General features: G+C 42.4%; 1 protein-coding gene across 1 annotated transcript in view; it reads left to right on the forward strand.

The window, feature by feature from the left end:
* The window catches only part of ABCA12 (ATP binding cassette subfamily A member 12), a 137,622-nt gene that overhangs the window by 82,509 nt on the left and 42,714 nt on the right, over nt 1-12,399 (forward strand). Inside the window, exons 27-32 of the mRNA XM_029068474.2 lie at nt 1,922-2,082; nt 3,308-3,544; nt 4,269-4,413; nt 5,734-5,986; nt 7,656-7,742; nt 8,822-8,915. Coding sequence (XP_028924307.2) covers nt 1,922-2,082; nt 3,308-3,544; nt 4,269-4,413; nt 5,734-5,986; nt 7,656-7,742; nt 8,822-8,915 — 977 coding nt within the window. The remainder of the gene's footprint in view (nt 1-1,921; nt 2,083-3,307; nt 3,545-4,268; nt 4,414-5,733; nt 5,987-7,655; nt 7,743-8,821; nt 8,916-12,399) is intronic.

Here is a 12,399-nt window from a genome sequence, read left to right on the forward strand (position 1 = left end):
CCTCATCTGTAAAAGGGGGATTAAGACTGTGAGCCCCACGTGGGACAGGGACTGTGTCCAACCTGATTAGCTTTATCTACCCCAGTGCTTAGAAAGGTGCTTGACACATAATTAGTGCTTAACAAATACCATTATTACTATTATTATTATTATTAGAACAGAGTTGTAATGATTTCTGCTCACAAGATGCTCACCAGACCAAGTGGGGAAACAGAAACTGAATAAATTAAGGATAAGGGAAAATGGCTGAGAATAAGGATATGTCCATGAGTGCTATGGATCTGGGAGTGGGATGAATATCAAATATAGACTCAGATGCACAGGAAATACAGGAGGGAAGCAATAGGGGAAGTGAGGGCTTAGTCAGGGAAGGCCTCTTGGAGGAGATGTGATTTTAGTTGGTCTTTGAAGATGCGGGAATGGTGGTCTACTGGATATGAAGTGGGAAGAAGTTCTGAGAGGGAGGGAGGACTTGGCCAAGGGGTCAGTGGTGAGAAAAATGAGATCAAGATACAGAGAGTAGGTTGGCATTAGAAGAGCAGTGTGTGTGGATTGGGTTGAGTGAGGAGATCAGTGAGGTAACGTTGGAGGGGGAAAACTGATTGAGTGCCTCCAAGCTGATAGTAAGGAGTTTCTATTTGATGCGGAGATGGATAGATAACTACTATAGATTTCAAGGAGTGAGGAGATCTGGGATGAATGGTTTGTCAGAAAAATTATCTGGGCAGCAAAGTAAAGAAAGGACTGGAGAGAGGAGAGACAGGAGGCAGGGAGGTCAACAAGGAGGCTGATGTAGTAGTCAAGGTAGGATATAAGTGCTTGGAGCAGCATGCTAGCAGTTTGGAAGGAAAGGAAGGAGCAGGTTCAGGAGACGTTTTGAGGGTAGAACTGACAGGACTGGGTGACAGTGTGAACATGGTGACAGGCTGAATGAGAGAGATGAATCGAGAATAATGCTAAGGTTATGGGCTTGTGAGGCAGAGAAGATGGTGGAGTTGCCTTCAGTGGTGGGAAAGTCTAAGGGAGGGCAGGACTTGGGTGAGAGGGCAGGGCATGTACAATGAACATTTCACAAATTCATGTTCTAAGCCAGTGATTTAAACCTGAGAAGTGGAACGAATGGTAGTAATTTGAATCTTCACTTCAATGTTGAAAAGCAGTGTGGTCTAGTGGAAAGAGCCCGGGCCTGAGACTTAGAGGACCTGGGTTCTAATCCCAGCTTTGCCACTTTTCTACCATGTGACCTTGGTCAACTTCCCTGTGCCTCAATTCCGTCATCTGCAATATGGCGTTTCATTACCTGTTCTCTCTCCTATTTAGACTGTGAACCCCCTGTGGGACCTGATTATCTTGTATCTAACCCAGCATCTAGTACAGTGGTTGGCATATAGTAAGTGCTTGACAAATACCACAGTTAATCATCATCAATGTTGCACTGTCTTTTCAAACTAAAAAAAAATGGAAATTTATTCTACCGACTCAAGATAGCACTACATTGTCAGGAGAGGTCTTGGAGTACCAATATTGTACTTATCTGAAGAATTATGAAAGTTTGCCCCTTGGCTAATGACCCACCATTCATTCAATAGTAATTATTGATGAAGAAAACTTCCTGCATTCCTGGATTATCAACCCACCACTATAATTAAGCACTTTAAATTTACATTAGTAATATCATCCAATAGTGGTCCTCCCTGTCTTCTGTTTGACCCTTCTTGAAATATATTGACATAAAATAAAAGTCAATTTGTTTTTAGTCAGTCAATAGTAAGAGGATTCCTTAGGCATAAAATGCTATGTTCAAATGACTCTTAAAACATGACCTGTCTCCCTAATACTTGAATGTCAGCATAAATTTCCACACCTTCACTTTTTGTTTCAATGGATTACAGTCTTCATCTGAACTTTTCTGTGCTTTCAGCTAGAACAATTATTCTATCGACCCATCACTTGGATGAAGCGGAAGTACTGAGTGACAGAATCGCGTTCTTGGAGCATGGTGGACTCAGGTGCTGTGGGTCTCCTTTTTACCTCAAGGAAGCCTTTGGTGATGGCTATCATCTCACTCTTACGAAAAAAAAGGTTAGCGTTTATGAGGAATTTTGCATTTTGTGAATTTCTTGATCATTTGGAAAGAGAGAGAGGCTGTACATTTGGATAGCCTCTTGAGTTCATTTCACAGCCTGAGGCAGAGGCTATATGGTTTATTCTTTGATATCAATCAATCATATTGACTGAGTACTTATTGTGTGCAGATCACTGTGCTCAGAGCTTGGGAAAACTGGGAGAATGTGGGCAAGGAATGTGTTTGTTATATTGTTGTGTTGTACTCTCCCAAGAGCTTAGTACAGTGCTCTGCACTCAGTAAATACTCAATACATATGATTGATTGTTTGCTTGATCAATTGAATTGGCATATTTGAAGAGTTTGCTGGAAATGCTTGTGGTATTTGTAACACATTTCACAGAATTCACATGCTTCTTTATAGCACTACCACTGCCTTGCATTCAATAAATAATATGAAGACTATTAGAACTTAGGGTTGCAATTTAGCAACATGGGAATCAAAACCATTAAATTCAGCGGCTTGTAACGCAAGGCTCTGTAGTTGTGAAATTGCATTCTTGTGCATGTCTTGTGATTCATCAGTTTGCTCAGTTGACAGGTACTAGCCTCACCTCTCAGTCTAGGGCCTCCTCTCCCCTCAACTCCATGTTCCAGAGAAGGGGCAGAATGAGGTTTAATTCTCAGGGCAGCAGAAAAGCTTGACATGCAGTCTGTCTATCAAGGATATGAGCTGATGACACGGTTCCTGGGACTGCCTTGCAGGAGGGGTTATTGGAATTTTCCTCCAATCCACAATCTCATTAGCAATGGGTCAATGACTACTGTTGTATTCCCCCCAGGCTATGAGTGAACCAAAAAGGGAGACATTTTCTTAGGGAAATTCCTATTCAAAAATATGCCTTCTTTTTGGCCTTTAGAGGCCACAGTTGACCTTTATGCACTAGAGGCTCAGATGAGCTCTAAATCAGAGAGAATGGAAATGCAAGAATGAATACATAACTTTTTGTCCCTCCAACTTTCCAACGTAGACTTCAAATTGAGACCACTGAGTAGACTTTTCTCCTTGCAATGGGCTCATGTTGGGTAGAGCAGAGTCCACTGAGAAGCTGAATTCAAAATTCAAAAATACCTTTTGTTCTTTGAAAGGAAAGTGGTAGGGCATTGACATCCTAGGCTGAAACAGTTTGAAAGTTATCGCAGTCCCCATGACAGCTCCTGAGAACTTTCCCTCTTTTCCAGAGTCCACACATAAATTCAAATAAAATATGCAACACTTTGGCCGTGACCTCCATGATTCAGTCGCACCTCCCCGAAGCCTATCTCAAGGAGGATATTGGTGGAGAACTGGTATATGTCCTTCCACCTTTCAACACAAAGGTTTCTGGGGCCTACCTGTCTCTCCTACGAATGCTTGATAATGATATGAATGACCTCAACATTGGCTGCTACGGAATTTCTGACACCACTGTGGAAGAGGTATGAACAGCCAACCGTCAAGTGGCTAGCAAACAGGTTTCTTTTGAAACAGGAAACAGGAAAATACAGAAGAATATTTTCATTGGGAAGAAAAGAAGAAAAATGCAAGAATGATCATTTGCAATATTAACTAGTAGTAAAGTACAATTTTTCGATTTCTTTCCCCCAAAATAGTCTTTTCGACTTAGTACATACACAAATGTTCACTGTAACAAATGGAAATAATAATCTCGACTCATAAAATGCTAATGTAGAAGCAAATCTGTACTCCCCAGGGAATAAAAATGTAGTATTGCAAGTTTCTTCAGGTCACGGATTAGTCTTCTGCTGTTTCCATGTCTCCAAGCTCTTTGTACAGTGAGAAGCAGCATGGTCTAGTGGAAGGAGCATGGTCATGGGAGCCAGAGGACCTGGGTTCTAATTCCAGCTCTGCCAATAGCTTGCTGTGTGACCTCAGACAAGTCCTCTGTTTCCTCAACTGTAAAATGAGGATTAAGTGTCTTTTCTCCCTCCTACTTAGACTGAGAGCCCCAAGTGGGACAGGGACTGTGTCCAACCTGATGAAGTAGTATCTACCCCAGTGCTAAGAACAGTGCTTGACATAAAGTAAGCACATAACATATAATAATGGTAATAATAATTCATTGCTCAGCAAATGTAGGCACCCGGTACTGTTGATATAGACACTGCTTCAGTAATATACTTTGCTATGTTGTTTATATAGGTGTTCCTTAACCTCACTAAAGACCCCCAGAAGGATGCAGAGATGAGTGCTGAAAAATTGCCACAAAAGAACACTGGCATGTCCAATGGAATAATGACACCAGATGATTGCTCAGTGAGCAGCAGCAGTTTCACAGATAAAGATGGTAATTAAGCTCAAATTTTGCTCTTAATTTCAATAAGAAGTGTCACTGCAAAACAGGCTGTTTAGCAGTTGGTGTTTTAATGAGCAAGTATCAAATGTCTTACTAAGAATTATTTTTTTGCTAGCACAAATAGTCAAATTCTTTCTGTTCACTGAACCATTGAGAAATTGTTTCTTAAACAGTTCCTCTTCAAGACTTTCCTTAGGATAACAAGCAAGTTTTGGCCAATCCAGAATCTAATTGGTATCACAAAAGACACTGTTCCACTAAAGGCGGGAACTTTTTGATAGCATGGAAAATTTGAAAATGACAATTTTGGATTTTTATGTTTGCCTAAGTTAGTCAATGTTATTGGAAACAAAACTTTCTGATAGTAAATGTCTACCTGCCAAACTCACTAAAGAGAATCCAGGACTTTTGCCTAGTTCTGGAAAAGAGCATCCTCTGGATATGTTCCACATTGCTCTTTTATAATCTCTTAGTGTATTAAGCATAAAGTTGATGGAAATGAACCCTTTGATTAGAAAATCATTGTATACTTCAGGAAGGTAAGTTATTTGCCTCTGTTTTGGTTTCACTGTTCAGGGCCATTATTCAGACAAAAATATTCCCTTCATTGACATTATCTTTTTGAAAGCACATTTAGTCTACTTGATACACCTGTAAGTCATCCATATGTAATTTCAAAAGCGCTAGAAAAGCATACTAATGAACTGAAAATATTCACCTCCATTACTATTCCCTTTTGTAGAGATACAAGTCTGAATTTTAAACTCATTCACTCCATTTAATTGGAATCCATTTTAAATTAAGCAGCTTTGTATTTTTCCTTATCAGCCCAATGAAGATCATGATTTTCACAACACATAATTTGAGATGTGAAATGAACATTACCCACAGTGGTGGCGATTATTGCCATTTTATCATACATTAAGTGCACTTTTATGTGGCTGGGATTATTCATTAATAGAGGCTCTGCTCGGGAAGCATTGTTTCCCAGGTGTCTGTAATTGTCAGAAATTTACTCAGCACCCATCTGTCAGATTCAGAGTCAGGAAGAAGATATTTTGACTTGGAGAGCTTCTGGCTACTCTTAGTTGTTTTACTTCCTTCTAAATCTATCCTCATCCTATCATCCAAGAGGCGCACTGGTTCTGAGGGCCTTGAGAATCATGCAGGCCTGATTCCACAGAGGTTAATTCTTGGCTCTGGGGGAACCATTCAGTGGAAAGTTTTTTCCAAATGCCCTGCACAAAAATGGGTGATTCCTATGTAACGAAGTGACTTGTTTTCTGTGTCTGGCAACTTCCCTTTAAATAGACAAAATCCTAATGAGAACTGGCAGATTGGATGGTTTTGGCCTATTGATGAAGAAGATAGTGGCCATGCTCATCAAGAGGTTCCACCATACTCGGCGCAATTGGAAAGGTCTCATAGCTCAGATCGTCCTCCCGGTGGTCTTCGTGACCACAGCCATGGGGCTTGGGACGCTGAGAAATGGCGGGACCAGCTACCCAGAAATCCAGCTCTCACCAGCCCTCTATGGCACCTCCGACCAGACAACATTCTATGGGTAAGTGTCCTTTTTAATGAAATTAAGTAACATCTCCCCAAGGCTGCTTATTCCTATCCAGGCCTCTGAGTATTTCTTTCAGCTTTCCTACTGGAACCAGGGAACGTGGGGAGTGATGTTAATAATAATAATACTATTTGCTAAGCGCTTACTATGTGCCAAGCATTGTTCTAAGTCCTGGGGGAGATACAAGGTTATCAGGTTGTTCCAGGCAGAGGTTACAGTCTTAATCTCCATTTTCCAGATGAGGTAACTGAGGCACAGAAAAGTTAAGTGACTTGCCCAAAGTTACACAGCTGACAAGTGGCAGAGCCGGGATTAGAACCCATGACCTCTGACTCCCAAGCCTGCACTCTTTCCACTAAGCTACACTGCCTAGTGAGGGGGCGACTACCCCTCCCTCTCCAACTCCTTACACTCTGGTAGTTAGCTAATCTAAAGCAGCGGGAAGGGAAAACTGACCTTCAAAATGTTCCAAAATGAATTACAAAGTTGTTTGGTGGTTGCTAGCCCCACTTAAAAAGAGTTGGAAGCCTTTTTCCTACCACCTGCACGTGCGGGAAAGAGGGCTACCTTAAAGTCCAGCTTATTGTCTTCCATGTCTGACACCAAACCTTCCCTGTTCCACAAAAACCCCAGGGGCACAGTGGGCTGGGGTTCTGGATCACTGATAATAGTAGTAGTAATTGTATTTATTTAGTGCTTACTGTAAGCAGAGCACTAGACTAAGCACTGGGAAAGAACTCACAGGTGTGAATTTGTAGTAGTAATAGTAGTTGTGATAGAAGTAGTTGTACCAGGAGTAGTAATAACAACAATTATTATGGTCGATAATTTGTTGAGTGTTTACTTTTTGCTAAGCACAGTACTAAGCACTGGGGTTGATACAAGCCAAACATGTTGGACACGGTCCCTGTCCCACATAGGACTCCACGGGAAGATTTGATCCCCATTTTACTGATGAGGAAACTGAGGCACACAGAAGTTAAGTGACTAGACCAACGTCTCACGTGCTGGCAAGTGCTGGAGCCAAGATTAGGACCCAGGTCTTCTCACTCTTTGGCCCAAGATCTTTTCACTAAGCAATGATACTTCTCAGTAGTAGTTCTAGTACTAGTAGTAGTTGTAGCAGCAGTAACTTTTGGGGTTTTTTGCTGTTGTAGTAGGACCAGAGGAGAGGGAGCACAGATTAGTGATTTTCCACTTCCAACTAGAGAAAAGAAGAGGAGCAAAGACTCTTCCCTCCATCTGTAGCTTGAGAATTGATTTTATTGATTTTTATACCCCAAAGGGACATAGTGAACTGTGCTAGCTGGAATTAGCAAACTGAGACTCAGAAAGCCAAGCCATCCCCCAGCCCCAGCACCGCCTTGATATGTAACCGCAGGGAGTCATGTTGCAATCTGCTCTCTCTGATTCTGATGTGCCACATTATTGTTCCTCAAACTATGTTACCAGAACATCAATCTAGGGAGAAATGAAGCAGAAAAAAATTTCTGACTCTTTCTCTAGTGTCTGTCAGGATAAATACCATTTTTTCTATGATAGGATTTTTCTTAGACAAGATGTTTCTTAGGTACCCAGAAAAAGAGCAGTTTTGAAGGCTTCAAAGGGTATTTATAAAGTAAAGGAAAAGTAGTAAAAGTGTTTTTCTCCTTTTATGTTGCAGGAACTCTCATCCCACCACAGACGCATTAGTGTCGGCAATGTTATCTTTCCCTGGAATAGATAACATGTGTTTGAACACTAGTAATCCGTAAGTGGATCGTTTTCTTTCCCTCCCTTTCCAGAGTCCTAACCTGAAAAAAAATAGTAAATATGGTAGCACTCTGCAGTCAACAATGTCCATTAATTTCCTTAATCTCTCTCACGTTCCTCTAGGAACTAACTTTTCCATAGAAGTTTTCATGATCTCTCATAGAATAATGTGACCTCAGAAGCTTAGAGAATTTAATTTTTTTTTTAAAAATCCTTATATTAAATATTGAATGACTTACCTGGCTTAAATCTATTCTGTATTTATTTGAGAAAAAAATGCAAACAATTTAAGCGGCTTTATTGCATGTGTATTGAGCCAAGGCAGGAGATTAAGCACCCTACCTTGTCGTTAGATATTTTTCTGAGTCATCTCTCCTTCAGGATTTTTTTTAAGCCACCTTTTCTCAGGACTTTCAAAAATCGAACACACCTAAAGACTTTATAATCCTGCAGACTTTAACTTCCACGTGGCTATGTCCCAGCTAGGCCACCCTGAATCTATAAGGAAGCTGCTGACACTTTCCGTGTACTGAAACAATCCCTTCCAAACGAGCATAATAAGCGGTTGAACTTACATTAATTGGAGCAGGCCCCGCAATTAAAATATATCGCCCTCACCTAGGATTTTACCCTTGTCTTCATGATGGCGTCTCCCACCATTAGCGACGGTTAGGCTTTGGGCCTGTCTCAAAGACTTCAGGACCGAGGTCCTGAGCAGAGGATTTTATTATAGGGTTAACACTGCCACTCATGAGCTCTCATCTGTCATAGCCAGATTCGTGCTGGGGCATTAGATGTAAAAACAAGTAGGCAGGTGGTTACAGACAGGGTATGGACCCAGAATACAGTACATGCCGGCATTAATCCAGGCTGGGACTCGAGATTCCTCTATTGGTATTGGGTCTGGATCCTGGGACACCATCCAGTTGGAAGAGATTCTAGACATGCCCCTGCCAAATCCAGTTAGTAAACTGCAAACCTTGGACAGAGATCCAGAGTACCACTTCTGATGTTGTGTGCCTATATATCCAATCAAAAAAAACAAAAATTCCACCTCTCCTTCATGCTTCCTTGCAGAGGGTGTTCAAAGAACAGCAGCCTGAGTCGATGGAATTCCAGTGGAGAACCTATTACTAATTTTGGGGTCTGCTCATGCTCAGAAAACATCCAGGTAAACATGAATCAGAATTCTCTAAGATTGAGCCCATCTGAGGCATGAAAGATATGCCCAGTTCTCAGGGTGAGGTCTTGTAGTTCAAGGAATTGGTACTAGGCAATTCACAGCATTGAATATTTGAATGAGTTTGAGTTAAACCAGCAGCCAGTGTTTCAGACCAACATCAATCAATAAATGGTACGTATCAAGCACTTAGAGGAGCAGCATGACATAGTGGGTAGAACCCAGGCCTGGGAATCAGAAGGTCATGGGTTCTAATGCCGGCTTTGCCACTTGTCTACTCTGTGGCCTTGGGCAAGCCACTTCACTTCTCTGTACCTCAGTTACCTCATCTGTAAAATAGGGATGAAGAATGTGAACCTTGTGTGGGACCTGGATTGTGCCCAACTAGATTTGCTTGTATCCATTCCAGTGCTTAGTACAGTGCCTGACCTATAGTAAGTGCTTAACAAATACCATAATTATTATTAACCATTATTAGTATGTGTGCAGCGCACTGTACTAAGTGCTTGGGAGAGTACTATGTGATAAAGTATATACTGTACATACAGGGAAGGATTGTTTATCTCAGGCAGATATATGGATTCAGAGATGAAAGGGGGGAAAAAAAAGGAAAATTCCTTTTACTGGAACAGGTTGGGCCCTGGGCTGTTGTCATCATGCTTCTAGGGTGTGGGGTCTAAGCCTGGACAACAAGACTTCAGGCAAAAGAAGAGAAGCAGAGTGTCCTGGTGTATAGAGTCAGAAGAACTCTTGTCTGCTTTGTGGCCTTGGGCATGTCACTTAACTTCTCTGTGCTTTTGTTACCTCTTCTGTAAAATGGGGTTTAAGAATGTGAACCCCATGTGGGACATGAACTGTGTCCAAAATGATTTGCTTGTAACTACCCCAGAACTTAGAATAGTGCCTGGACCATATTAAGCACTTAAGAAATACCATAAAAAAGACTTTTCTCCCTGGCTCCCTTTTTGCAGGGAGTATTATTTAAGTCCCCTCTCAGGGGTCTCACGTGGAGAGTTTCCAGTACTTTACCAGTCTCAGCTTTGGGAGGGAGGGTCAAGCAGAGGCATACCCATTCTGTTTCTAGCTTGGGCAGTGGCTAGTGAGTGGGAGGAAATCTGCTTCAAGTCAAAACTCTCCCATGCTGAGCAGCAGCGGCACGGGAGAGAGTCGAGGACAGAGACTCAATTACTACACGGAAGGAGGCAACGGTAAACCATTTCTGTATTTTTACCAAGAAAACTCTATAGATATGCTTCCAGAATGATTATAGATGAAAGTGAGGAGTTTTAGGAGAGATGTGTCTATGGCATCGCTATGGATCGGACACGACTCAACAACATTAGACAGCAACAACAATTCCTTAAGTGCTTACTCTGTGCCAGGCACTCTACTAAGCACTGGGCAGATACATTAGGTTGGGTACAGTCCATGTCCCACATGGGGGTCACACTCTTAATCTCCATTTTGCAGATGAGGTACTGGAGACAGAGAGAAGTTAAGTGACAGTGCAGAAAGGTGGCAGAGCTGGGATTAGAACCCAAGTCCTCTGGCTCCTAGGCCCATGCTCTTTCCCCTAGGCCATGTTGCTTTTTACTAGGCCATGCTACTTCTCATGTCCCTAGACCACATGGGGCTCACCATCTAAAGGAGAGAAAGTCCAGGTTTTAAACCCCCATTTTACAGATGAGGAAACTGAGGTATAGAGAAGTTAAGTAACTTGCTGAAGGCTAGGCAGAAGCGGAATTAGAACCCAGATCCTCGGACTCCCAGGCCTGTCTTTTTCCACTAGGCCACCCTATTTGTAAACCATAGTAACTGCTGCTCCTCTTTTCCCTTCATCCTTTTCTTTTCTTCTCCCTTCCTGTCAAACCCTAGTTTTCCATCCTACCTGCCCTCCACCGCTCCGTCTTTTCATTCAATTGAATTTATTGAGTTCTTTCAGTGTGCAGAGCACTGTACTAAGCACTTGGGAGAGTACAATATAACCATAAGCAGACACATTCCCTGTCCACAATGAGCTTACAATCTAGAGGGGGAGATAGACATTAATATAAATAAATTATAGATATGTACAAAAGTGCTGTGGGACTGGGAGTGGGGCTGAATAAAGGGAGCTAGTCAGCGTGATGCAGAAGGGAGTGGGAGAAGAGGAAAGAAGGGTTTAGTCAAGGAAGGCCTTGGCGGAGATGTGCCTTCAATAAGCCTTTGAAGTTGGGGGAGAGTCATTGTCTGTTGGACATGAGGAGGAAAGGCAGGACGTGGGCAAGGGGTAGGTGGCAAGATAGACAGGATCGAGGAACTGTGAAAAGGTTAGCCTTAGAGGAGCAAAGTGTGTGAGCTGGGTTGATATCCCAGCCCAGGACAGGCTGGAGCAGTCTACTTGACCGACTTTTCACATTCTCATCCCTCCTGTCCTGAGCTGTGCAATGAATGTGCAGCATCTCCACTGGGTGAACAGGGATTGCACCATGCAGAGAGAAGTCCGAAAGAACTAAAGCTCTGACAGAGTAAGGGCGGAGGAGCAGGTTGACTTCTCACTGCTCTCCAGAACAGTCCCCACCCCCAGCGTCCCACCTGAAGCCTTGCCAGGCTTGCTGAAGGAGCAAGTGGGGCTAGAGAAGCAGTGTGGCTTAGTGGAAAGAGATTCAAAAGCTTGGGAGTCAGAAATAGAGGGTTCTAATCCTGGCTCCGCCTCTTATCAGCTGTGTGACTTTGGGCAAATAACTAAACTTCTCTGTGTCTCAGTTACCTCATCTGTAAATTTGGGATTAAGACTGTGAACCCCACGTGGGACAACCTCATGACCTTGTATCTGCCCCAGCACTTAGAACAGTGCTTGGCACATAGTAAGTGCTTAACAAATACCATTATTATTATTATTATTACTGTTGGCCAACTCACTCCATGCTGTGGGAAAGATGAGAGAAAAGCATCCACTTTCTCATATGGAAATGGCCACATCAGGACTTATTGTTTTACTGGTGCAGTTTTCTGGGTGGTTCAGCACTCTGAAAACGCCATGATAGCTACCACCCAGGAAATGGTTTCAATAATTAATTCATTCAATCATATTTATTGAGTGCTTACTATGTGCAGATCACTGTACTAAGCGCTTGGAAAGTACAATTCAGCAACAGATAGAGACAGTCCCTACCCAAAAATGGGCTCACGGTCTAGAAGGGGGAGACAGACAACAAAACAAGTAGATAGACATCAATAGCATCAAAATAGATAAATAAAATTATAGATACATACACATTAATAAAATAGAGAAATAAATATGCACAAATATAGACAAGTGCTGTGGGGAGGGGAGGGAAGGAGAAGCAGAGGAAAAGGGGGGGCACAGTCTGGGAAGGCCTCCTGGAGGAGTTGAACTCTCAGTAGGGCCTTGAAGAGGGAAAAGAGAGGTAGTTTGGCAGATGTGAGGAGAGAGGGCATTCCAGGACAGATGTAGGACTTAGGTCAGGGGGTC

This window comes from Ornithorhynchus anatinus, chromosome 7 (genome assembly GCF_004115215.2).
Source record: "Ornithorhynchus anatinus isolate Pmale09 chromosome 7, mOrnAna1.pri.v4, whole genome shotgun sequence".
Taxonomy (NCBI): domain Eukaryota; kingdom Metazoa; phylum Chordata; class Mammalia; order Monotremata; family Ornithorhynchidae; genus Ornithorhynchus; species Ornithorhynchus anatinus.